Source organism: Onychostoma macrolepis, chromosome 24 (assembly GCF_012432095.1).
Source record: "Onychostoma macrolepis isolate SWU-2019 chromosome 24, ASM1243209v1, whole genome shotgun sequence".
Classification (NCBI taxonomy): Eukaryota; Metazoa; Chordata; class Actinopteri; order Cypriniformes; family Cyprinidae; genus Onychostoma; species Onychostoma macrolepis.
This window is the reverse complement of record NC_081178.1, coordinates 4209289-4236420: the sequence shown is the minus strand read 5'-3', so window position 1 is coordinate 4236420 and position 27132 is coordinate 4209289. Positions and strand designations below refer to the sequence as shown.

General features: G+C 35.0%; 2 protein-coding genes and 1 long non-coding RNA gene across 13 annotated transcripts in view; 2 read left to right on the top strand and 1 right to left on the bottom strand.

The window, feature by feature from the left end:
- Window positions 1-338: 338 nt before the first annotated feature.
- On the bottom strand, window positions 339-24329 carry LOC131533013 (complement C1q-like protein 2). Of its 3 annotated transcripts, none has more exons than XM_058764993.1 (5): window positions 1867-2239; window positions 1652-1705; window positions 1433-1564; window positions 1232-1285; window positions 339-697 (listed from the first exon to the last, which is right to left on the bottom strand). In XM_058764993.1, the coding sequence occupies exons 1-5, from the start codon at window positions 2213-2215 to the stop codon at window positions 546-548; spliced, it is 741 nt and encodes a 246-aa protein (XP_058620976.1). In that variant the 5' UTR covers window positions 2216-2239; the 3' UTR covers window positions 339-545. The 3 variants fall into 3 exon arrangements, with proteins under 3 accessions (XP_058620976.1, XP_058620975.1, XP_058620974.1); XM_058764992.1 differs by adding an exon at window positions 24204-24329 and having other exon boundaries at window positions 562-1285; window positions 1867-2158; XM_058764991.1 differs by having other exon boundaries at window positions 562-1285.
- On the top strand, window positions 8046-10951 carry LOC131533026 (uncharacterized). 2 transcript variants are annotated; one of them, XR_009269024.1, is made up of 4 exons: window positions 8046-8196; window positions 8698-9021; window positions 9226-9322; window positions 9847-10951. It is a non-coding gene; the product is annotated as an uncharacterized LOC131533026 (long non-coding RNA). The 2 variants fall into 2 exon arrangements; XR_009269023.1 differs by having other exon boundaries at window positions 8698-9322.
- The window catches only part of kcnc3b (potassium voltage-gated channel, Shaw-related subfamily, member 3b), a 73471-nt gene continuing 57670 nt past the window's right edge, over window positions 11332-27132 (top strand). For 3 of the 8 annotated variants that reach the window (XM_058764937.1, XM_058764939.1, XM_058764938.1), the window contains exons 1-2: window positions 12229-14371; window positions 26221-26888. In XM_058764937.1, coding sequence (XP_058620920.1) covers window positions 26271-26888 — 618 coding nt within the window. In that variant the 5' untranslated portion in view covers window positions 12229-14371; window positions 26221-26270. Of the gene's footprint in view, window positions 11686-12227; window positions 14372-16796; window positions 16856-24387; window positions 24477-26220; window positions 26889-27132 lie in introns of those variants that run through there. The other 5 variants (XM_058764935.1, XM_058764934.1, XM_058764933.1 and 2 more) reach the window with 5 other exon arrangements.

The window sequence follows — 27132 nt, the reverse complement described above, 5'->3', positions numbered from 1 at the left end:
TCATGTGATTGGACGTTTGCTGCAGATGTTCTGGTGCACACATCCAGTTTGTACAATCTTTCTGTTCTTTCAACTGCCCACTCCTGAACTCCTGCTGCCCTTCTGTCCTCCACTTATTGCCACCTGCTGGAGATTCATCTTACAAACTTATCAATTACACTAATGCATTGAATATTCAGTTTAGATTTTTGTTTTCATTGATGCAATCCTTTACGATTCAATAATTCTTGTGCAGATTCTCAAAAGTGACTACAGTAAGTGAAAGAAGGTAAGAAATCATCATTTCAAACGGAGCATACAAAAATCTAGAAACGTTTTGCTGTTTTCAGCAGGTGGAAAGTAACTGAATTTATTTATTTATTAATATTCGTGATACAAGACAAACAATTTGATCATACAAGTAAGATTTATATCCACATGAATGCATACACTTAGTACACTGGATAACACCATTATTTCCATATTTTGTAGTCATACTTGAGTTCACAGTCAAGTGATTTTCAGTTTGCACATTAAACATTAAAATATTGTGCATGTTGGAAATATTAGAATTTTGTTTTTCCAAAAACAGCTGTTATGAAGTGGCATGGACTCATCTTCAGATCTGGTTTATTTTTAAGTTTCAGAAGAGTGAGAATACATGGGAAGTAGAGCAGAATATCTTGAGGCTGGAAATCAAACACCGTTTCAAAAAAGACTGGAGAATGAAAAGAAAGTAAATAAAGTAAGTAAGTCAAAAAGACAATGAGATGCTTTAAAAGTTTCTTTCACATTACTATGCAAATGGAAATGAAAAATGGAAAATTAACTACAATGCAAATGAACTAGTTCTGTCTTTGATTATATATGGTAACTTGGTCCTGGTAATATGTCATACATCTACAGAAATGTCTTGTGTGTCTTTAATTAATATCGGAAATTTTGCAGGTGATAAGGTAATACTACAATGTTAATTTAAAGATTCAGTTTTACTGGAATCACATTCTGCAAAGCTCCTGTTCTCTTAAAGGAAACAGTAGGTAACCACTGAAGGTGTTGTGGTTATGCTGGTTATCAAATATCCTCCTTCCCGACCAAAGTCTCACATAGACGACATCTCCAACCTCCAGGATCAACACAACACCATTCGAGGAGTTTACAACGAACTGATCCTGAAAACCATGTGTTACAACCATCTTCTCTCCGTTCTTAACAATGAAGGCAGTTGATGGATATGTGGGATTACCATTACCATAGACAGAGAAACTGAACTTGTACACTCCTTTCAGTGGGGCTGTGAAAATACCTAAAGCAAACAGCAAAAGATAAAGAAGTGAATCAGCTGTTTCCTGTATGATTGCTTAATTACCAAGCACAGTGTAATAGTTTTGAAACATGGCAGATCATTTAATTCCCTTATTCGCCCTTATGACTCCATTTCATTGATAATTACCTGTAATTGGGTTGTAGGCATTCCCTATGTTTGTGAAGACTTTTCTGTAGGTTAGTGTGATTTCAGTGGTAAAAGGACCGATATCTCCACCACCAGATTCCAACAGTGCAGCTGAAAAAGCTATCTCTCTGTCTGTGATTGAGAAACATAAGCAATATTGTGATATATTACTGTTTTACACTGAGGATGCAAACACTGAATTTAATGTAATTCAAATACCTCTGTTTTCCTTTCTCAGCTCCTCCACTTGACTCTGAGTAAGATTTGAAATTTCTGTGAAGAAATAAGGATTGAGTTGAATGGTGTTTATAATGCTTATTATAATAGATAACACAACTTACACAGTATACAGTTTTACACTAACATTTACAGTATCACATTGGTGTTTTACTCTGAGGATCACTGATAAAATAGTGAATGCTTTGGAGATGTACCATCGTTTTTCTTGTTCAGCTCTTCCAGGATGACCGTCTGTTGTTCTGCAGTTTTCTCAGCATCCCTCAGTCGCATCTCTAAATCTCTGATGTTTGCTTTCTGCTCTGTAACCGTGGCGGTCAGTTCTCTCAGTGCTGCATGGATGTCAGGGAAGTTTAGATTGCAGTATCGTTGGCTGTCAGTTGGAGCGTCATCTCTCAGAGTATCTGTTTGAGGTGGATTCTGTCTTCTGTCCTCAGAGCTAAGCTGTTGACTGATCTCATTCTCACTGAGTCCTCTGTCTACCTGCTGCTGTATGACAAACACAAAGGTTTCCAACAGCAGTAGTATACACAATAAAACCTTCATTCTTCACTGATGTTCGTGTCCAGCTTTTGCTCTGCCATCCCCACAGCCCCTCATGCTCTTTTTATAGTGTCCTGATTTACTGTCTTTTGTTTGATTTATAGTGCTTTAGAAAAAAAAGTAGTTAGAAATTCATTGTTAATCATATTTGTCAGCACCAATAGCCTCGTTGCACTTTGGGCGTCCTGAGTTCAAGTCCTGAGTTCAAAAAAAATGTTAATCATATTTAAAGGGATGTTCCGGGTTCGGTGGTTAACTCTATTCACAATGTTTATAGCACTACTGTATGTTGATCACAACAGAAAATAAATCATCTTTAATTAATTGATATAGATTGTCCATGTGGGTCTTACAAAAATTGATAGGTTTACCAGCAGAAAGAAAGACACAAAGAAACGATGGATGTACATTTACACAGAAAAATTCATCAAGTAATTTTTACATAGATATGGTTGAAGCCTTGTGACAAGACCACTGAAATAGTGCGTATTTAAATGTTTACTGCTTAACTAAGGAACAAGTTGACATTTATTTCTGTGGTGATTGATATCATGCCACGAATGTTGCTGATGGAATTTGAATGTTATTTCTCCCACATGCAACAACATCCTATATCAACAGTCCATGGATTAATAAAGAAAAAAAGAACAAAATAAATTTCATTCTTTCCTTACTACTAACTAAATTATAAACAGAATATACTGAGGATGACAAAGAAACAAGAAACTGTATACAACCTTATTCAACACAAAACTTGTCAAGTTAAATTCAATGACATAAAACATTTAATTATTAACCTGATTTACAACTTTTCATGTGCTAGAATGCACTAGATACTGGGAAAGTGATTTATGCACTTAAGAAAATATTTACATTGACTTGTTTTACAATACCATAATGTCAGTTGTGATTTATCCTATGTTAATTATTACTTGCTCTTTCAGGTTTCTTTGATGAATAGAAAGTTCAGAAGAACAGCATTTATCTGAAATAGAAATCTTTTGTAACATTATAAATGTCTTTATCATCATTTTTGATCAATTTAAAGCATCCTTGCTAAATAAAAGTATTAATTTCTATAATCCCCCAAAATAATGCTGACTGCAAGCTTTTGAATGGTATAGTGTAAAATGTTACAAAAGCTTTTTAGTTCAGATAAACACTGATCTTTGGATTTTTCTATTCATCAAAGAATCCAGAGAAAGATGTGCTCAACTGTTTTAAATATTGATGATAATAATAATAATAATAATAATAATAATAAATGTTTCTTGAACAGCAAATCAGCATATTAGAATGATTCCTGAAGGATCATGTGACACTGAAGACTGGAGTAAAGATGCTGAAAATTCAGCATTATATCACAGGAATAAATTACATTTTAAAATATACTCAAATAGAAAGCAGTTATTTTAAATAGTAAAAAATATTTCACAATATTACTGCTTTTGCTGTATCAAATAAACGCAGGCTTGGTGAGCAGAAGAGAATTCTTTAAAAAACATTAAAATTCTTACTGTTCAAAAACTTTTTGGATAGCCTAAGACTAAAACATCAGGTTCAACAATATCGAGTCTTTCTTAATTTAAATCTACATTTATTCGCATTGGCCCATGGAAACCTCTATGAACATAGGCTACTTGACTTGACTTGGCCAAAAAATCGCGGGGGACGAATTTACGTTTTATTAAAAAATGTTTAGGCCTACGTATTCTACACTCATGGCGCGCACACACATTATAGGTTAAATGCCGGAAATACTAAATACTTCATCGCTCCGTCTATTGGCATTGGGTGGTTTATGCTGTCAATACAGGAGACAAACCAATGGGCCACTGGCTGCTCGCTGTCCTTGCGTGATAGTTTTTGGCAAAAAAAAAAAAAAAAAACATTCTGTCGGCCCCTAAAGTGCGTCGGCCCACCGGGAAAATCCCCGGTATGCCCGATTACCAATCCAGCCCTGCTGGGACTAATAGGTAGCCTAATTCAAATGTAAACTAGTACAGTCCTAATTACTAAGCTCAAATGAGTTAATGTGTGTTACTAGCAGTTTTGGGCACATTACTTTAAAAAAGTAATTAGTTATAGTTACTAGTTACTTCTCACAAATAGTAACTGAGTTAGTAACTGAGTTACATCATTATAAAAGTAACTAATTATCAGGGAAACTAACTATTGCGTTACTTTAAAAAATAAATAAATACAAATTTAAATGTCAAATAACTTTGGATGCCCCCAATATTAAATATGTTAAATTAATGAAATGGACACTAAAAAGAATAAATTATTATTATTATAAAACATTGTACATTAATCTACACTATTTATCTACTGACACTTATTATCAGTCAGTCAAGCATTATAATATAATATTATGATAATTTAATAGTATATGATGATAGAACTTTAGTAATTAGAATAACCAAGGATGAATGCATATTTGTCATCAATATAAAACGCACTAAGGATTAATGAGCTGCTGGGTTCATGAATATTAATCACGTTGTCTGCGTTCGCTCGAATTGATTTGCTGAAATCAAACAAGAGACGATAATAGGTGAGCGCCAGCCAATGAGATTGTCGCTTGCGCATTAGTTCCGCCCACTACCAGAGAAACCGGCAGTTCTTAAAAGCTGAAGAATTCCAAAGGAACTCTGTTATTTTGACAGGAAAATACAACAAAGAATATCGTTTACATGTAGTGCGTCAATTCTGCATGTTATGAAAGACTCTCTTGCTCTGTATCTTTCTTTGCGTGCGTGTATGTGAGAGAAAGCGACGGCGAGGCGTGCGCCTTCACACTAGAGTTTACGGTACGTCAAATACAGCTACACTGCGCATCCATTCAGATGAACTGAAAAATTAAATTCTAATAATATAATATAGTAACGCCAGATTTAATTGTCAGTAACGGTAACGGCGTTGTAACGGGGGAAACAGTAATTCATTTGATTACCCGTTACTGAAAAAAATAACGCCGTTAGTAACGCCGTTATTCCCATCACTGGTTACTACTAGCAGTTAAAATATAGTCATTTTCTTTATTTATTTTCATTTTTAATTCAGTGATTTCAACTTTTATTTAACCTAGTTATTTTAATGATTTAAAGAGCAATTTTAGATTGTAATGTTCTAATGTTCTGCTACCTGTTCTACAAACTATGAAAGGTACAGCTGTCATAAAACCAGAGAGAAAGGCTGCATGGCTAGAAACTGTAAAAAAAAAAAAAAAAAAAAAGTCAAATAGGCTAATAGTATGTGAGAGAGTCAGTGGTAATATCATTGTGTTCCTATTGGTCAGTGTTAGAGGAACTCAGCTTAGCCGGACAGTTAGCCTGCTTTAGACCAGGGCCCAGTTGCATAAACTGTTTAGACTAATCTTAAAAAGTTAGTCACCTATATATCTACCTTTTAATAACTGAATTAAAAAAGTTATGACCAGTCTTCAAAAAAAAAAATTAATAAGTAAATAAAAAAAATTAATTAATTAATTAAAGTTAGTATATAGCCTATATAAAATATATAGCCTATATAATTTTTTGTTTTTTGAAGACTGGTCATAACTTTTTAAATTCAGTTATGAAAAGGTAGATTGGTCTTATTTGTATTGGAAAAGTAAGACGTATTACCCCTTGGCAACTGCTAGCTGGTCAAACTAGCTCTTAAGACACAGTCTTAACATGGTGGCTAAGTTTATGCAACTGCCCCCAGGTTAGTTTCCCAGCATAAGTGACTCCAAGCTTGATCTAGGCTTATGTTAAATTTGCTTTATGAGACCAAATCATTTGACAATGCGTCAGACTAACTGAAATAAGCCTGATTATTTGGTTAACTTGTTTTATGAAACAGCCCTCGAGGCATTAAAAGTGATCATATTTTCTGCATTGAACGGTATTGCATCGAATCGCATTGTGTTGAATCGATTCGAATCGAAGTCGTATCGCATCGCATCGGTGGCTGCTTCATATGTATCTTTAATGTATTGAATCGTTGGCTATGCATCTAGATGCACATCCCTAACGCACACACATAACGAGCTGAAATTTGGCAGGCGGTTGCTTAGCAACAGGAAGCGCGCGACTTCTAGTAGGCCTACGAGAACTGAATTCATTGATTCTGTTGAAAGGTGACATGCTAGTATAATTTTAAAAAGTTGTGCTTTTTGTTGAGTCACACTTCAATTCAAAACCTACTCGACTGGTTTAGTGAAAGGTGAGCTGGACGGATTTTGGGTGAAAGAGCAATAGAACCCCAAGTTAAGTTACTATCTAAAATTAATAAGTTTTATATTCTGTGCTGTCATCGCGTCTCTTATTTCTGTGAATTCTGACGATGAGTGACTGTTTTATAATAATAATTTAATAGGTAAAAATAGGACTACATTCAACCGGAATATTTCGATATAATAATGTAAGAAATAGGGATTCATACGAGATTTTATATAATCTAGCTAATCTCTGCAAGTTAGGTTCTTCTAAAGATATCATCAATTTGGATCCTTCTGTATTTACAAATTTATTCCAGAGAGCTTGATTGTTGTATGTATATTTAGCCAGCAGAGGGCAGTAAGAAGCCTAATATAGTTTTATAAATTTCTGCCAAATTGTATGATACTTTTTTGTTTGTTTGTTTGTTTTTAATATATTTGTATATTGTTTAGATAATCCTCAGATTAAGTTTTCCTCTTATATTTTTACTTTTTAATACTGTTGCTTCTTGAATACCATGTATTTCTGCTCATCCTACTCATATGTGACCCTGGACCACAAAACCAGTCTTAAGTATCAATTTTTTTAAATTGAGATTTATACATCATATGAAAGCTGAATAAATAAGCTTTCCATTGATGTATGGTTTGTTAGGATCAGACAATATTTGGCTGAGATGCAAATCTGGAATCTGAGGGTGCAAAAAAATCAAAATATTGAGAAAATCGACTTTAAAGTTGTCCAAATGAAGTTCTTAGCAATGCATATTACTAATCGAAAATTAAGTTTTGATATATTTACAGTAAGAAATTTACAAAATATCTTCATGGAACATGATATTTACTTAATATCCTAATGATTTTTGGCATAAAATAAAAATGGATAATTTTGACCCATACAATGTATTTTTGGCTGTTGCTACAAATATACCCCAGCGACTTGAGATTGGTTTTGTGGTCCAGGGTCACATATGATATAGCCTACACGCTTTATCATTAGGGAAATCTACAGAAAGGCTACATTACTTTCTGTATCTGTTCACATGAAATAATCTGTGGGGATGTTTCAAACTAAAAAGACAATGAAAACAACCTTTTCAAATCTATAGTGTGAATATGTGATTAAACTTTTTACAAATCACTGTGACCAACTTATATTATGCTACGTTATTACACTGCCTTGCTTCCAGTTTATTAGAACTGCTTGTTGTAAATAAAGTCATGAAAATAATAAATGAGAAGAATCGTTGCATCCATATAAGAGCATGTTTACATACTATATCTGTTTTATCCATGCTTAACTGCTTTTGTTGAATTCACTTGAATTTAATTAATTTACCCCTCATTTATAATGCAAGTTTGTTATAGGTCAATTAACATCAACATTTAATATAAATTCAGTATGATATTGTCATTGTTTATTTTCTAGGCCGACAGTAAATTTTCCATCTCAGAGGTCCATAAATATTAAAAATGGCTGAAGCTAAAGAAGTTTCAGAAACTAAGCAAGGCAAGTAAAAAAAATGTGATCTATGACTTATGATTTGACTGTTTTACTCTTTTCTGTTTGACAGCAATGACAGAAATAATGTTTATTTACTTCTCTCTTGTCTCTTCCTCAGAGTTGTCTCTTGTTTGCCAGTTTTGCATTGTATATTTTAATCCTGGAGATGATGCAGTTCTGTCGTGTCATCTTGAGACAGCTATCAGTGCTGCTTCAATGAAGATCAAGTGGTGGAATAAGACTGATCTGGTCTGTCATTATCAGGATGGACGGGTGAGAGTGAACAGAAACTTTGAGGGTCGAGTGAGTCTCTCATTGGAAGATCTTCACAATGGAAATGTGTCTTTGAATCTCAGAGACGTCAGGAGAACACAGAAGGGCCTCTATATTTGTGAGGTCATCCATGGGTGTCAGACTGTACAAAATAATGTTTTTCTCCATATCAGCTGGAAGTATTCTGCAGGCTTTATTTACATTCTAGCAGTTGCAACATTTTTGGATGATCAGACACTAAATGGGAAAAAAAAGATCTATACACACCAAAACAGCTAGTGTTGTTTTATTTGGCTAAAGCAAAACTGCAGTTTATTTTGTTATTTTGGTTTAATGCAACTGTATGTGTCTGCCACATGAAGAAATATAAATGCAAGTTCTAACATAGTTCAAGTGGTAAATCAAAAAAGAAAATGGTGATTAATACACAATAGTTTTATGACTAGGAGTGTGGTTATAGACTATTCGTGTTTTTGACAATAAATGTATTTCTTTCTTCAGCTGAAGACTTCTAACTCATGGTTCCTACTCGTATTATATCTGCTCATCCTGGATCAGACATCATCTTACCTGTTCATCTCTCACCTGAAACCAGTGCTTGGACATCAGATGGCTTAGACGGAGGGACAACACTCATTTATCATTATAATAAGGGGCAGGAGATAACAAACAATGACTATGAGAAGCGAGTGAGTCTGTCCATCCAGGAGCTGAAGAGAGGAAATCTTGCTCTGACTTTGAGAAATGTTCAAGAGTCAGATTCAGGATGCAACGTTTTTCACAATGGATGTCTGAAGTCAGTATTTCTTAACTTGCAAGTGAATGGTAAGGTACTATTAAAACTGCAGTAGCAGCCTCATTGTATAAAGATTGAATACTTGATTCTGATTGGTCATTTGCTTTGAAAGAGCCACTTATTTGCTTTTTTGCTTTAATTGCTGATTTAATTTTTGTTTTATGTAAATTTGTATGTAAAAAGTTGCCATGCTAAATAACATGATTTTCTCCATATGTTTTGATTACCTGCAGTGGAAGGTGATAAGGCACTGGAGACAGACTGTGTGGAGAGAGGGAATATTATTTTAATACCCAGAGAAACGGTTCATCATATACAAATAGAACCCAAGTATATAAAACACCTTTATTATACATAAAAAAATAAAATAAAATAAAAGGTTTTACCCCTATTTTGAATTGTGTGTTGCATTGTGTGGTGTTTTAGGATTAAAGGAAATGTCTCTAAATTTAACGGATTATGTCCTGACAGAAAATAAGTAAATTGGGAAGTAAAACTACAAGACAGAGGTTACATTTTTCTCACTCCCTATTAATAGTCAATAAAATTGTATTTTCTATATTTCGACATAAATAGAAATTAATTATTTCACGCATAAGGCACTAGACTACAATTTAAATGCTCATAGAGGTGCATTTATATGTATTTAATTCTAATTTGATTTTTGAAGTGATCAGAGAATACCACATTGTGACTATAACTAATGAACATTTAATTGTTTTACCTTTGATTAAAAGAGCCATTTATTTGCATTCTTAATTTTGCATGCTTATTTAATTTAGTTGTATGGAAATTTGCAAGTGATTGACATGCTATAAATAACATACTTTTCTCCATATCTCCTGCATTTGAAGGTGATACGACACTGGCGACTAGCAAGAGATATTTTGTAAAGCCCAGAGAACCGGTTCAACAACTGCATTTTAAGAGAAGTAAGCAATAAAGGAACTTTAAGAGAAGTCAGTAAAAATAGGGGCAATGTACTATGTTAATATGAAGGGTTTTTCCATATTGATTTTGCAACACATTGCACTGTGTTGTATTTTAATGAAAATGTCCTGGCAGAAAATCATAAGCACCATTACAGCTGTTCTGCATTTTCTTTCTTCTTATGTTCTTATGAAAGCATGCTATACAGTGAGTTTAAGTGACATACAGCAGTTTTAATTGGTGAAATAGTGCTTTTATTAAACTTCCTGAAGATTTTTCAAAATCTGGGTACTAGAAAATGGTTTCTGTATCTTAATAGTCATCTTCTCTTACAGTTTGCAGTAGAGACACTTTGTAAAAGCTTTAACCATTTTATACAATGACATTTCTTGTTTCTTTTTTCTTTCTTTCTTTTTTTTTTGGTCACATTCAAAACTGCCCATACAGTATGTGAATCTTAAAAGTGATTGAGACACCTGAAAAAAACTGAATGACAATTATTTCACACTTTCTTTTATTAAATATGAATATCATTTCACTTCAAAAAATTTTTTTTTTTTTTCTTTACTCTTAAAATTAGTTTTCTTGTGACATACAAGATAACTGTAAAAAGATGTGATCACTCAGACTTTTTATTATTAACTGTTCAATTATTAGATTTTGGTGATGGGGTTAATTCAAGATTTTTCCATTCAACTCACCATTCATACACCTTCACTGTTACAAGATCTTGTAGCATAATCCTTGAATACTGTGTCTGAAATGCTTCTTTTGGCTTTCTCTAAACATACAGACCGTTCAGATGTGGGATAACTTGTTTGGACTTTCAGTACGCCATAAAACAGTTCCGAAAGTTGTGATTTGTGAAAATGACATAATCTAGGATCATTATGCACTGCGTGGCATTGTCAAGACTGTAAGTCTATTTTTCATAGCTTTGTTTTTATCTGTTAAATTCATTATGGCATCTAACCTGATTTAGACCTATATATTTCTTGCCCATGGGTAATTTACATGCTGCTAAACTACATTTGCTTTTGTTAAAGGAATAGTTCACCCAAAAATTAAAATTCCGTCATCATTTACTCACCCTCAAGTAGTTCCAAACCTGTATGAATGTCTTTGTTCTGCTGAACACAAAGGAAGATATTCTGAAGAATGTGGGAAACAGAGCAGTTCTGGGGCACCATTGACTTCCATAGTATTTTTTTCCACTTATGGAAGTCAATGGTGCCCCAAACAGCCTGGTTACAAACTTTCTTCAAAATATCTTCCTTTGTGTTCGGCAGAACAAAGAAATTCATACAGGTGTGGAACTACTTGAGGGTGAGTAAATGATGACAGAATTTTCATTTTTGGGTGAACTATCCCTTTAAGAATTAATCTCTTGTCCAAGAGATTTGGCATTTTCCATCTTTTTGTAGTTATTTCCGTTGGTTATGTACATTTGTGTAATGTTTGTCCAAAGTATGAACATAACGTCGATATTAAAGGAGTTTCTTTCTGACAGCTTCCACTAGAAAGAGTTGTTTCATATTTGGTTGCAGATGATATTATTACAAAACAGCCTGCAAAATAGGGGGAGACCAGGGATGGCCATAACATGGGTCATTCGTAACACCTCCAGTTTCTCAAATGAGGAACAAGTTACAAATCATCAGATTCACTTCACACATTCTCAGTTTAGTCCTTATTCCACATGTGAAGAAGCAGAGCGCTGTGGCAGACGCAACAGATTTCAGAGGAGACAAACTAATTTTGAGGTAAAAAAGTAACTTTTTGTACTTTCTCTGCTTTGTAGTTAAACTCATCAAAATTAAATTGTTTATTGTGTGTCTGTGTAGATATTTTTCATGCAAGTTGTTAGTTCTAATGTTTTAGCTGTTTATGTAGCTTATGTTACAACGAACTATGAGGTGAATTGTAACATTTCACTCCTCTTGTTTGAAACCAAACCATGCATTTTCTGTAAAAGAACTCAAAATAAAGTATAATATTTTGTGTAATTGAAAAGAGAGACGTTAAATTTACTTTAAAATTACTTTTAATTTCTGTTAATAATATTTACTTATTTGACTTAATTTTATATTATTCACTGAAAAAAAATATTCATTGAATTTACTAAAATTTAAGATAAGTGGCAATCAATTTATTTTAGTTACATTTTAAATAAACAAATTTAGTTGACTAACCTTCAACTAAATTTGTTTATTTAAATGTAGCTAAAATAATTTGTTTGCATCCACTTACCTTAAAAAAAATAAGTATCATTTTTTTCAGTGTTCTTATACACATCCGATCTCTTTTTTTATTAGCAATTAGGGTGAAGTCAGCTAAAATGGGCTATCAGGTAAAATGGGCCAAATAAGGTTGTAGCATCATATGTGACCCTGGACCACAAAACCAGTGTTAAGTGTCAATTTTTCGAAATTGAGATTTATACATCATCTGAAGGCTGAATAAATAATCTTTCCATTGATGTATGGTTTGTTAGGATCGGACAATATTTGGCTGAGATACAACTATTTGAAAATGGAATCTGAGGGTGCAAAAAATTCTAAATATTGAGAAAATCGCCTTTAAATTTGTCCAAATGAATTCTTAGCAATGCATATTACTAATCAAAAATGACGTTTTGATATATTTACAGTAGTAAATTCACAAAATATCTTCATAGAACATGATCTTTACTTAATATACTAATGATTTTTGGCATAAAAGAAAAATCTATAATTTTGACCCATACAATGTATTTTTGTCTATTGCTACAAATATACCCCAGCGACTTAAGACTGGTTTTGTGCTCCAGGGTCACATATCTCTTTAAATTTGTACAGAAAATCACAATAACTGATCTTGCATTGTTGCTTCAACACTTGTTGACATCATGTAACAATCATTTTTATTGCTCTGAGTTTTTTAAGGCGGGCAGGGCAGAGTGTTACATGAAGCTCGTCAGAGAAATTGTAAGGTAATTGAGCCTGACAAGGAAAATTTCATTAATCACTAATAAGGGTACTAAAGCAATTATAAGTAAGCTTACCAACAAAGCAAAGGTTTATGAACATTGTTTTGACATGCCCTTTCAAATAAAAAAAGTTTAATTTATAAAAGAAACTTTGATTTTTGTGAAAAAAAGTCATTTTAGGTAGAAATGGCTGGTTGAGCTAAAATGGGCCACAATTTTCAGCTAAAATGGGCTGCACACACACACTTTTAGACAGAAATTGAGGGTGAAAATAGATTTATAAGCCTACTGTAGATATGTATCCATACAAAATCTTAACAGTCTTTAAAAAAATAATAATAATACAAGCATACACACATGCATGCACACAAAAGACACCAATGCACAGAAACGCATATTACACAACATGATCAGCTCATTTTTAATTGCATTGTTTAATTAAATATTCATTCAACTTTCTATTTAATAAAATACATTTATGGTGTTGCTATGGCACAATAAAGACAATAGTGTCAATTTACCGTTAAAAATAAAATGATTTAAGCTGAAATTACCTGTGTTGTTCTCTTTTTATATTGGCCCATTTTACCTGAATGTTGTGCCGTGGCTCAAGAAGGTACCTGCTGATACTCTTAACTCTCATAATTTAAAAACTTTTTCACATTTAAAAAATATAAATATATTTAAGAAACCCATGCTAATTTATAAGAATATCATTAGATCTCATGCATAGCTTATATGATGGTATTATAAGTCATTTACCAAAACGTGGCCCATTTTAGCTTAAAATTATTTCATAACGAGTCACAATGAGTCTTCACAGTTGTTTTTTTGTTTTTTCATTTTCATTCAAAAATACCAAATTGATTACATTCCTGAATCTATACCATTCAGATACAGGATGTAGATACTAGGCTATATTAATATCTTTTGTATGAAGCGCCACCCGCGAGCGCCTGCGTTCCGTTTGCGCGCGCTACGTCACAATCACCTACCGAACTCGCGTGAGTCCTCCCACCGCCCACGCGTGACATCTGAAAGAAAAAAAAAATGAAATAAATAAATGAGCAAGGTGCAGTTCTGCCAGGAGCCGTGAGTGTGTGTGCGCGCGTGAATGTGTGTGTGGCGTCTGTCTGAAATATGAACCGCTTGTGTTAGACATCAGGAGGGCGATTCAAAACGGGGGAAATATCACACCACCACCACCACCATCCTCATCATCATCCTTCTGTTCCGCGCGGAAAACCAGCCAAATTAAATTAGGGTGGTGAAATTATTTGTGCGAGCTGCCTATGAAGGGGAGGAAGGTGTGACACACACACTACAGAGTGTGTGTTGTGCTTTGCATTAGTGTTAATGCTCTTATTTACTACTCTCTTAATTACCTGCCATGGAAAACTGGAGCGTACATGTCGTGATCTGAGAAAAGCATCGAGTTATTCTTATGGATTAACATATGATCTGAACTCAACCCAGGTCAAGTGAGTATCCTGCTTAGTATAGTGTCTGTATAGTGCACTAGATGTCTGTATATTGTGTGTGATGATGTCTGTTGCATGCAATTTTCTGTTATTGGATTCAAATAAACTCCTTTTCTGTCTATATACCATATGTTTCCAGTGTTTAATGGTTGAGTTCTGGTAAACTAGGGCGAGCATTTCTTTCACAACATTCAACAAGTATTGTTTTGTGCTGCTTTAATGCTGGTGCGTTCATGGTGACATTGATTCTTGCAGCAGGATTCAAACACAAGCAGCATTCATGCACGATGTCAGGTGTGTAAAACAAGAGGCAGAACACACTACATACATGTCCACATGTTTTGCACGGTCTGTTTGAGCATCTGTCCACACACGGCCAGATTTATGCGGATTTGAAGGTGGAATACGATGGCTTGGGATAATTTTCACCTATTGGCCCTAGTGTAAGGCAGTCACCATGGATAACTAGTGTCTTCTCTTTCCTGCAGGGATGAGTAATCAGGGAGAGACGGAGACAGAGAAAGAGAGAAACAGACAACAGAGCAGTGCTTGTGCGAACTCGTGAAATAAAAGCATGGAAGAAGGCTGAAATGGGAGGCTTCAGGTTTTATTTATATACGCCGTAAATAATTAAAGAGCTGTCCATGGATGTTGAACTCGGTGACCAGTGATCTGGTATGATTGCTGTAGACATCAAAAAGCCAGTTGATAACGGAAAGATCTGACACATGCTTTGTTGATTTAAATTCATCGTTATCCAAAATCCATCCTTATTCCTCAAAGTTAGACGAAAGCTGCACTTGCTCTTGAATAAAATCCCACATTGAGCTAATAGGAACACGTGTTAGATGTATTAGGATGTCTGTTAGTTTTTTGTAATACTTGGTTGATGTGCTTGTTTTATGATAGGTAGGCTGCAGTTTCAGATGTTAGAATTACATTTGACTGCATTAAAATAGGTTAAATTTGGCTTGATGTGACGGATTGAAATATAATTCCCTATTTTCTCCCACTTTTATCTGTTCTTTTGTAAATAAACGGCCAAAAGGACACAAAATACTTAGGCTTTCAAGTTTTAGTCTGTTTGGACTTAAGTGAGACTGAATTGTTATAAAGATAATAATATATATATATATATATATATATATATATATATATATATATATATATATATATATATATATATATATATATATATATATATATATATATATTTAAAGAGTCTTATAATCACTAAGGATGCATTTTAACATACAGTAAAATTGTGAAATATTATTACAATTTAAAATGCCTGTTTTCTATTGTAAAAGATTGTAAAATGTAATTTATTTCTGTGATCAAAGCTGTATTTTCAGCATCATTACTCCAGTCTTCAGTGTCACATGATCCTTCAAAAATCATTCTAATATGCTGATTTGCTGCTCAAGAAACATTGATTATGTTTAACATTTATTTATTATGAAAATAGTTGTGCAGCTTCATATTTTTTTGGAAAACTTAATACATTTTTTCAAGATTCTTTGAATATTAAAATGTTCAATGGAACATTTATTTGAAAAAGAAATAATTTGTAACATCATAAGTGACTTTACTGTCATTTTTGATCAGTTTAAATGCATCCTTGCAATTTTTTTTTTTTTTAAACCTTATTGACCCCCTTGTTTTTCTTTTCTTTTTCTTTTTCTTTTTTGTGTTCTCAGATGCAATTCGGTGCTTTTCTCTTTTCCTCCTCTGGTTTCATACCCCGTAATTAGCACAACACCCTTTTTCATTTCACTCTTTCATTTCCCCTTTACTTATCTTTTTACTGTAGTTACATTTTTTATTTATTTATTTTTTTTTTTTCTGAAGCAACATATCAGAGCTATACTTATTAGCTCAATATTTCTAATTGGTACTTGATTTTAAGGCTGATTGATTTGTAGACAGTGTGAAGTTTATCTACTGTAGGTGGCAGTAAAATACATGTGGTAATGCTGAAATGAAGCAGTAATATTTGCTTCTGATTGTTATTTTGTCATATTATTTTGCTTCTGAATTCTAACTAGGACCTCATATTATTGGTAATCTTGAGGTTAATAGTATATTAAATGGAAACCTTTTAAAAGTTGACTGTTGGATTCAGAACACATCCTGATCCAACAAAACCCCAGAGATATTAGAATTGGGTGCTTTTTTATTTCGAAGCATTTAATCATCATTAAAACTCTGTTGAATGTTCTTTATGTCCTAAGTTTCTATTTTAGCATGCTTCCAGTAGTTAAAAACCTTGTCCCGTAAACAGCTGTAGTTTCGATATTTCAGTCAGGACAGTTCTTGTGAAGTTGTGAAGGGTCTGGTGACTATCACATGACGATGTCTCTCTGCTCATCTCTGTTATTACCGCTAATAGTTCCTCCGTCTCTCTCTCTCTCTCTCTCTTCAGACGCTCTTTGCTGTAATTGCTGTTAAACTTGAGAAAGAGCTGAGCTCTCAGATGCAGAGGTGAGGAAGGGGTTAATCTCGCTGTAAGACGATACACTTCCCTCATTTAGTAACTTTGACCTCTCACTCAATTCATATTTCTCGTAATCCCTTACATTTCTCAGTCTCGGACTATGCAGGCTTAGATTTCTGTTTTATACACAGCGTCTGTTTTCCACTGACAGACAGAGGTATGAAACTTCAAATACTATGGTTGGAGTTGCAGCAGCTTTAGTGAATTTATTTTTTCTAAATGTTTTTTTTTTTAAAGGGATCAAATTTTAATTTAAAACGTTTTAAATTTAAATTAGTAGCAAAAATTTGAACACTTTTACATTTTTTTTTTTTTTAATGTTACATATTATTATTATTCCTCTCCCAATCACATAAAATATTTAATTAAAATATTTGTAATTATCAGAGCATATTTAGATTTTTTTTTTGCTTTATTTAGAATCATTATTCATCTATCAACCACATAAAATATTTAAATTGACTTTTTATGATTACCCGAGCATATTTAGATTTTTTTTTTTTTACATTAAAATTTTTGCTATTTTGTGTTTATTTAGAATCATTATTCATCTATCAACCACATAAAATATTTAAATTGACTTTTATGATTACCCGAGCATATTTAGATTTTTTTTTTTTTACATTAAAATTTTTGCTATTTTGTGTTTATTTAGAATCATTATTCATCTATCAACCACATAAAATATTTAAATTGACTTTTTATGATTACCCGAGCATATTTAGATTTTATTTTTTTATTTTACATTTAAATTTTTGCTATTTTGTGTTTATTTAGGATTATTATTTCTCTATCAACCACAAAAAATATTTAAATTCAAATTTTTGTGACTACTTTGTGTTGATTTAGGATTATTATTTCTTTTTCAACCACACAAAATATTTTAATTAACTTTCTCTTTCTCTTTCTCAAAGCATATTAGATATTTTTGCGTTTTATAAATGATTTTACATTCAAATTTTGGCTATTTTGTGATGTGTTGGTTTTTTTTTTTTTAGGATTCCTATTCTTCTCTCAACCACACAAAATGTTTAAATTTTTGTTTACTATAATTAGATTTTTTTTCCATTTTTGATTATTTTAAAATGTAATCTATTGATAATTCATATAAAGTTTATATCTTACTAACAATTCTTGCATTTCAGAATAGAATTGTCTTGGGTTTCTTAGGAATTAAATATGTAATTCCGTTCCTTCTTGGATTTTCCATTATTATTCCATTTGAGATATTTTCCAGCATTCTTTTGTTCTTTTCCATTTGACCAGAGGCTTTTTAATTTCTCAGTCCTGTATTTTAAAAGCGGTAACACTTTACAATAAGGTTCATTAGTTAAACATTAGTTAATGTATTAACTAACATGAACTAACCATGAGCAATACATTTGTTACTGTATTTACTAATCTTCGCTAACGTTAGTTAATAAAAATACAGATGTTCATTGTTAGTTCATGTTAGCTCACAGTGCATTAACTAATGTTAACAAGATTTTAATAATGTATTAGTAAATGTTGAAATTAACATTAACAAAGATTAATAAACGCTGTATAAGTGCAGTTTATTATTAGTTAATGTTAACTAATGTAGTTAACTAATGAACCTTATTGTAAAGTGTTACCTTAAAAGCAGTATTTCTTGTCCAGTCTCTGTAATATCTCACACAGGTTAATGTGCAGCACACGTTTCCAAAAAGAGGAAGGCTCTGCTCTGGCAGCCAATGGCGCAGTAGCGCGCTCTTTTGTTTGGAGTATAATGGGCTGCTATTTGTGCTCACAGGTAGCTCAGAATGATAGTTTGCCCTTAAGGAAGGAAACGCTTTTCTACACAGCTGCTGAAGCAGACAATATGGAGTCTGCTTTCCACTGCAGTCTGTAGCGCTGAATGAAAGTGTGAGACGCACACACACACACAATCACAGAGTCTGAGATGTGTTCACAGCTGCAGAAATAGACACAGCACCAGTGCATCACGTGATGCTCCTTTCTATCCGAGAGGATTTTTATGATGTGAATGCGTTTATTTTCGGGTTTTATTGCTGAAGTATTTTGGTATCAATAAATACCCCGTGCATGCAAGAGATAAGACCTCTAGCTGGAAGGAAAAAGATCCTTTTATTGCCCTCCCTCTCTCTCTCTCTGTCTGCCCATTCATGCTATATTTCTTTCTGCATCAGTGGATCTGATGTTTTGACCTTTGAAGGAGGGAGAGAGCGAGAGGAAGACGTGGGCCGGCGTGTGTTTTTGATGAATGTCTCGATAGAATGGTTGAAATTGTTGGCGCACAGATCAGATGTGTTTGGAGAGGGACGCGTGCGGTGTGAGGCGCGGGACAGTGTGTGTGTGTGTGTGTGTGTGTCACTGCAAAGGGGAGGCGACTGCAGCACTCTGCATTGCTGCACTTCCCCTCGTGGCCTGACGGGGCTCCACTGCACCAGACAGAGACATGAGAGCGGCTGCCAGGCTTTTAGACTTGGGGAAGAGATCAGGAACTGTGGTGGTGGGATACATACCATGCAAAATTCGCTTTATCTCTTTTTCTATTGTTTCTTTTTCATGACCTCTGCTTTTTTGTCCTTCATGTATCATTTTGACAAAGGAAACATCTTAAACCAGCCTAAACTGGTTTGTTGGTCTCCCAGCCTGGTCTGGCTCATCTTTTGGATGGGTTTTAACAATGTTTTGGACACATTTAGCTGGTCAGGCTTGGGAAACCAACTGAAACCAGCTAAGACCAGCTGCTTTAAAGGGATAGTTCACTCAAAAATAAATGTCCTTTAATAATTTAATCACCCTTATGTCATTCCAAACCTGTGTGACTGTCTTTTTTCTGTGGAATTTTAAAGAACATATGTTGGTAATCAAACTGTTTCAGTTCCTATTGTTTTCCATTGTATGGACAAAAAACAAAACTGTTTGGTTACCAACATTCTTAAAAACATCTTAAAACATCTTTTTTATGAAATTCATACAGGTTTATAACAACATGTATTTTCATTTTTTGGTTGTACTATCCATTTAGGCTGTTTATTTTTTAAGGCTTATTTTCATCTTAGGTTCAATTTGTATTTTATTTTTTATTGTTTTTATGTTTTAAATTAAATCATTTTAACTTTACATTTTGATTGGATGACCTGTGTGCTAATTACTTAAAATATAAAAACTTTAACTGTAAAAAAAATATATATATATATATATATATATATATATATAAATATATATAAATATTATTTTAGCAACTTGCCAAAGCAACATTTCTCATTTCACTTCAGTTTAAGTTGAAGTACTAAAATAACTAAAACATAATAAAACCTATATATCAATTATTATGAATCCGTATAAACTGAAACCAACATAATGAAACCATACAAACATATTAAAAATAAACAATAAAATCACTGAAACTTTAACTAAAATTAAAATGAAAACAGAAAATATTAAAAATAAAATCTAATTCAAAAATTTTATATCAGTGATACTAAAATAACACTCATTCTAATTATTTTGACTATTTGATAATAAAAATTTTATAATCTCTTGCCACTGCTTTATAAAAGCCATTCGAGGATGTGTGTTGGTGTTTTTATCATAATTAAGGGGTTTTGTGGCCTTTAAACATGAAATTTGTAATTTCTGTGCAATTTTCATCAAATTGAATTGAAAAAAATAGTTAAACATACGGTGTTTGAAAAAATACATTTTACATTTACATTTAATTAAATTGCTGACACATTATTTAATTAATTTAAGAAATGTTTGTCCATACAGTAGAAATCAAGAGTGACCAAAATGGTTTGGTAACATTCTACAAAATCTTCTTTTGTGTTCAACAGAAGAAAGTGGTTTGGAACGACATGAGGGTGAGGAAATGATGACAGAATTCATTAGCAGTAATTTTCCAGCAGTCTAGCTCAAAATCAATGCTTTACTGTCAAGTGCTTTTCTATGTGACAAAAATGCATTATTAAGATTGTTGTATTTGTCATGAATTCAGTAATATCTATCAGTGTTCGTTTCTGTCCTGTTTTATTTGTTCACTCCAATTGAAGGCCCTATAACCCATCAAAACATTCAAGGGGGAATTTGTGGGCCGGGATGTGCTCGATTTGTCCAGGGCCAAATTACTAATGAGGGGGCCCCATAGCAAATTCAGTGCACAGGGCCCAGAATTCTTAGCGACGGCCCTGCACACACACACACACACACACACACATAAACGCATACACACACAGCGGATTAGTTAAAGGCATAATATGTAAGATTTTCGTAATAAAATATCCAAAAACTACTTGCACAGTGTGATATATTTCAGTTGTGTATTTGTAAATCCAGAGAAATTCCGATTTTAAATAATGACTCGTCCCTGATCATTGTCGCCTATCAATGATGTAATATCTGCACTGTCCTCAGTTTCCGCTTGTAGAAACTATGGCAACACACGGACACAAATGCTGCTGTACAGTTAAACTAAATCCATTACGGCTGTTGCAAATAAAATGAAAATGAAATGAAAAGTGTTGACATTAACACAGCATTAAATTTAGATCTGCTCAATGTTGCACCATGATTTTTTTTTTTACGCGTTTTTGTGTAGCGCTTTATAACCAATCACACATGAGTCCGTTGAGCTTATGAATGCAATGGCCAATCAGAGGCCTTCAGATGAGTTTTTTATTCACTGCACGCGCTCGTTAACTGAATTCAGCTCTCATGCAAATTCTCTCATCATAAACAACAAAGTGCAGATGTACTATGATGAAAGAGATTCATTCATAAAACCGTGTATAGACAGCTTAACTGAGTATAAGGGGAGCTAGACTTAAGTCAGTCATAATGTTCTTTGACAATGTAAGTTCTTTGCTCGCATTCTCTGTATAATTTATTCGCTGTTTGAATAACTGTGGAAGGTACAGGTAATAAAAATGCATTACCTCATCCATGAACATCCTCCTTTATAGCGTCATCAAGCTTCGCCTTTGTTATTGTTTTGAAAAAGTGACCTCTAGTAGCGAAAACTTACATATTGTGTCTTTAAGTGATGCTATTTCATTTACTATTTAAAAAAAAAATAGTACACAGTTCACTGCACAGTATTCAACTTCAATCTGCATCTAACACGCCCCCTCTCTGCCATTGGTCAGAAACAGATAGCTCCGCCCCAAACTCGCTCCATTGGCTGAGTCAGTGTTGCTGTGTCAGGCTGGCTGTGATGCTCAAATAAACAGAGCAAAAGCAGTGCAAATTCACAATGTTTTTTTAGGGAAATCAACCTATAAATGATTCCCTAATAGTTGTCTTTGCATATTAGGTTGGAGAGAAAAAAAACGTTTTAACATTAAAATCACCTGTGAGGCTTCAGGTTTTAAGCTAAGAACACCTATTTCTCATGATAAAATCACTGTAACGCATGACGTCTGGCTTGATTTCATCTTCACACCTCCTGCTTTATCCATTTCATTTGCTTGTGTTCCTCTTTTCCAGCCCCGTTCCCATCTCTCGCTCTCTTTCATGAACAGGCTTTCCATTTTTTTTTGCCAAGTACAGGAACGTAAGTCACTCACTCTCTCCAGTCTTTTAAATTCTCTCTCTCTCTCTCTCTCTCTCGTCCCCTCCCCCTCTCTCTTCTGCTGGTCTCTTCTGATCTGTTCTGCTCTCCCTCCCTCCCCCTCTTGCTGCAGTGTTACTGCTAATGTATATTAGCGTCACTGCAGTCCTCCACTGCTCACCCCTCTCGTTCTCTCCTTCTTTTACCCTCTCTCTCTCCTTCTCCCTCTCCTTCAGCTTCCATTTCCTGTTCAGCGCTAACAGCATTTTTACTTCTCAGTGTGTTGTCTTGTTTTGTGTGACATGCGTTCACACACACACACACACACACACATGCGGGGTAATTATACCTCGTCTCCCTCACCCTGTGTGTCAGGATTTCTCACACTGCTCACATGCTCTCTAAACCCTGTTTTTTCTTGCCTATCTGCTCTTTTTCTGGTCGTCTTTCTCACCTTCTCTTTGTGACACCCTCCCCTTCCAAAAAATAGAAATATATAAATGCAGTGAAACGTCATCACTGCTGCTGAGCTCAGTTTTGGTACCTGCTTTACAAACACACACACACACACACACGGCACAGTAAAATATTAACCCTCTCAGTTCTTCTGCACTTCTTTTTTTTTTTACTTTTGCATTGCAAATGTTCCTGATATTATTCACTAAAACCACCAAATCACAATGAAAAAAAATAGTTGTAGAGACAATTTTCACTCTAAATTACACAAATAATTGAAAAGAATTGGCAAGTGACGCATTGACTTAAATATGAAATTTTAAAGTAGAAAGACCAAAATAGTGTTTTCTTAAATCTTTGTTGTATTTACAACTTAGAAAAAAAAATGACAGTGCATAATTAATTCTATAAAGTCAGATTCAGATGAAAATCAGATTTTTTATTCATATTTTGAAAATACTTTACTGCACCTGATCCTTATGTTTTCTCAACCCTTAAATCATTCAACATCATCTTTTCTTTTTGTTTACGTTTCAGTAACCCTTTCTCCTCTAAGCGCTGCAGTGCTGCTGCTGATGTCAGCTCAGCTCAAACTTCTGAGTCTGCATTTATTTTTTCTTCAATAAAAGCACTTTTTTACTTCCTTTTTTTGCTCAAATATCCTTCCCTTCAACATTTATGGCAGTTTTTCTTCTTTTTCCTCAATCTGCACATTCACTTACCTCACTTTTTTAATTGTTTCCTTTCATAATCCCTCTTCTGGGATCATTTAAGTATCACATTATTTCATTAACATGCTCTCTGAGTCACATTTATGCACCTGAACAGTCTTAAACTCACTATTTTTATGGTGCATTAAATGCATTAATCTGAAAGCTCTATGGCTATGCAACAACGTCAGTTTTATTCTGTTTTATGCTTCCTAGTGCAAGTACAATATGTTAACTTCAGACACTCTTTTGGATACCATGTAGTTATAAGTGTGTAAACTTTATAACTAGTTAGATAAGAAATTATTTTTCAAAGTTGTAAATAAATAAAGATTACTGGAGTGAAAACTTTTTCTACTTTCAGATTTCAAGTATAATGTATCACTTGCCATTTGTTTGCAATTGTGAAATTTGCTAGCAATTTTTGAGTAAAAATAGTTTCTACACGTTTTGCTTTTTTTCAGTGTAGTGTGCATAACTTCATGCACTTACCACTATTACTGTATTAAGCATGATAAACTTACCAAAACAGTATATTCTAAACTAATAAAACCAGCACAACTAGACTACAAATAGTTTTCTGTTGCAGCCTTTGCATACAGTTGCTTTAAGAAGTGAATAAAGTCTTACCTTCAATATTTCCATCGTCTTTCTTGACTTTCTTTCTGTCCTCTGCTGTCTAAATGCAGTTCTGAAAGAGTTGACTAACTTTCACCAAGCTGCCTAAAAAAGAATTAGAATGGACAGAAAGGAAAGTGACAGAAAATGGTGAAATGAGTTTCTAGCAGGCAAAAAGTGTTAAAACAGGCAAAATGGATAAAAAGAGTGATGGAAGAGGAAAAAAGTGCTTGTGAAATGAAATGGGAATCAGCTGAAAGGATGTGATAGTAGAAAAAGAGAAAAGTAAGTGATGCTGGGCTCCAGAGTCGTTCTCAGTGAATTGTGTTTCCTTAATGCGGAATTGGAAAGCGAGGGGATGGGGATGGGGGTTGCTGGGGGTTGCTGGAGAAGAGGAGGAGAAAAGGTAACAAACAGAGATGGGATAGGAACAGAAAGAGAGCAAAATGGAACGAAGTGGCCTAATACTTTAAAAGCAACTAAATCTGAAGCATATCAACCAGGGCTCTTTACTACAATAACACACAGAGGAGAGGGAGAGAAGAAATGAGCGGATGCACAAAGTCAGGTTTTTACTGCAGCAAACCTGCACTGTTCTCTCCAAACCTCTCTCGCCCTCTCTCTCTCTCTCTCTCTTTCCCTCCTCCCCCTCCTGCTCGGTGACGCTGGGCTACAGTGCTGTACTGCTGTGTGTGCATAATGAGCACCTTTCTATCTCTCTCTGTCTCTCTTTCTCTCGCTTCTGTTCCCCCCATGCAATGAAGCTGCAGTGAAGCTCTTGACTTATTAGCTGCTTTATTTAAAGAGATAGAGAGACGGAGGGAAAGAGAGACAGATTGAATTTTAATCAGTCGCAATAGTCTCTCGCCCTCAGTTGCATCTTCCAGTGGCATTGCTTCGTGAGATGCGGCCCAAAGGACATTTGAAAGCAATACTCCTGATTGAGAGATTGACAGATAATCTGTATTCGACATACATGGACTATTGATGCTGTTACTTTTAATTTTATATTAAATGCATCGTAATTTTCATGCACTGACTTTCAAAATGTTATGGTTAAAATGCTGTTTTGTGATCTTGCGATGTGTTGATTGTTTGATTGCCAGTTATATAATGCTCTCTTGCATTCTGTTGTATTCTATGGTCTAGCAGCTCTACTTCTTGTTTTTCTCTTATATTAATCGCATCTGCTTGCATTATTGTCATTTGCATTCGATAAAAGCATCGTCTAGAAGAATAAATGTAAATCTCATTGTGGATAACTTGTGTTAAGGGACTATTGATCTTATATGATCCTGTTGTTTCCTGTGTCCTCTGTGTTCAAAATGATTTTTAATGCACAACACAGTTCCATAACAGTGATTTGTGATATGCTTTGATCATTTTAGAAATGAGTTGACACAAAATGCTCTTGGGAATTCCCGCAGTGTGAGATGCCAACTCTAAAACTATTTTAAACAGTCTTATTTTATGAGTATCATGCATATGCAGCTTGTATATCCTCATAATAATTCAGGACTGCATGAAATGGTAATATTTGAAGGGAAAAGGTGATTAAATAGATGATAGTTACTGTACACGACCTTCACTTTTAAAAAATAAAGCTTCTTTACTGCTTGTTTACTTCATCCAAAATTCTTTATAGTGAAAGAAGGCGTTCTTCTAAGAACTGTTCACTGAAAGGTTCTTTAGGGCAACCTAAAATGGTTCTTCTCTAGCATCACTGCAAAAACCTCTTTTTGGAAGCTTTATCTTTAAGAGTGTATGACATACATGCATTGAAATTCTTGATGCTGATGTCATAAAGGTCCGCGCGCAAGTCATGCGTCAATCACCTGCACACATGCAGTTTTGCAACTTTCGCCAAAAACACACAAGGTCACATGGCAACCTTCATGTCACTGCAGTATTTTTGGCATATCAATAGCGGGACCCCTGTATGATGTGCAAGATCCCCTCCATTTGTACCTTTACTAAACATCTCCCCTCTTTCTCTCCCCCTCCCTCCCTCCCTCCTGTCCCCCCACAGACCGCTCCTCACTCCTCCCTCTCCGTTTTTTCTCCTCCTCTCCCTCCCCTATGCTCAGTTCGGTGTGTGTCTCCTCATTCAAAGGGCGCAAGGGTGGGAACAAGTCGTCCAACAAAGCATGTTACAGCGCCGACATGACTTGCCCGTCGGAAAGCGAGAAAATCGTCATCAACTGCGGCGGCGTGAGGCACGAGACGTACCGGAGCACCCTGAAGACGCTGCCTGGGACGCGTCTGTCGTGGCTCACTGAACCGGACGCCTTCAGCAACTTCGACTACGACCCGAAGTCCGACGAGTTCTTCTTCGACCGGCACCCGTCCGTTTTCTCGTTCATCCTCAACTACTACCGGACGGGCAAGTTGCACTGCCCCAACGACGTGTGCGGCCCGCTGTTCGAGGAGGAGCTCGCCTTCTGGGGCATCGACGAGACCGACGTGGAGGCGTGCTGCTGGATGAACTACCGGCAGCACCGGGACGCGGAGGAGGCGCTGGACAGCTTCGAGAACCCCGAGCCGGAGGTACCGGACGACGACCCGGCGCTCGCGGGGGACGGAGACCTGAAGCGGCTCTGCCTGCAGGAGGACGGCAGGAAAGTGGGCTGGTGGCGCGTGTGGCGACCCCGGATCTGGGCGCTCTTCGAGGATCCCTATTCGTCCAAATACGCGCGGGTGAGTGTTCAGCACCTCTTTACGCGTGGACAGCTCCTCAGTCTAGCGCTCCGGTGGCTGGCTTTAACTCCTGATTCGAGACCCCTATTCTTCAAAGTACTGTATGCATGGACTAGTTTGGCTGGTAACACAAAAGGTTTTAGGTTCAAACCCCAGATGCCCTTGAGTTTGAGCGTCCTGATTTAGAAAATCTAGGCACTTTTTCGAATGGACAAATCCATAGCATACTTATGTTAACGCACTG

Excerpts from the sequence above, each read along its gene's own strand:
- LOC131533013 (XM_058764991.1), bottom strand. The coding sequence starts at position 2,215 with ATGAAGGTTTTATTGTGTATACTACTGCTGTTGGAAACCTTTGTGTTT. Across the intron at positions 1,706-1,866 it reads GCTGAACAAGAAAAACGATG|AAATTTCAAATCTTACTCAG; the intron begins GTACATCTCCAA and ends ATTTCTTCACAG. Across the intron at positions 1,286-1,432 it reads TGCCTACAACCCAATTACAG|GTATTTTCACAGCCCCACTG; the intron begins GTAATTATCAAT and ends TGTTTGCTTTAG.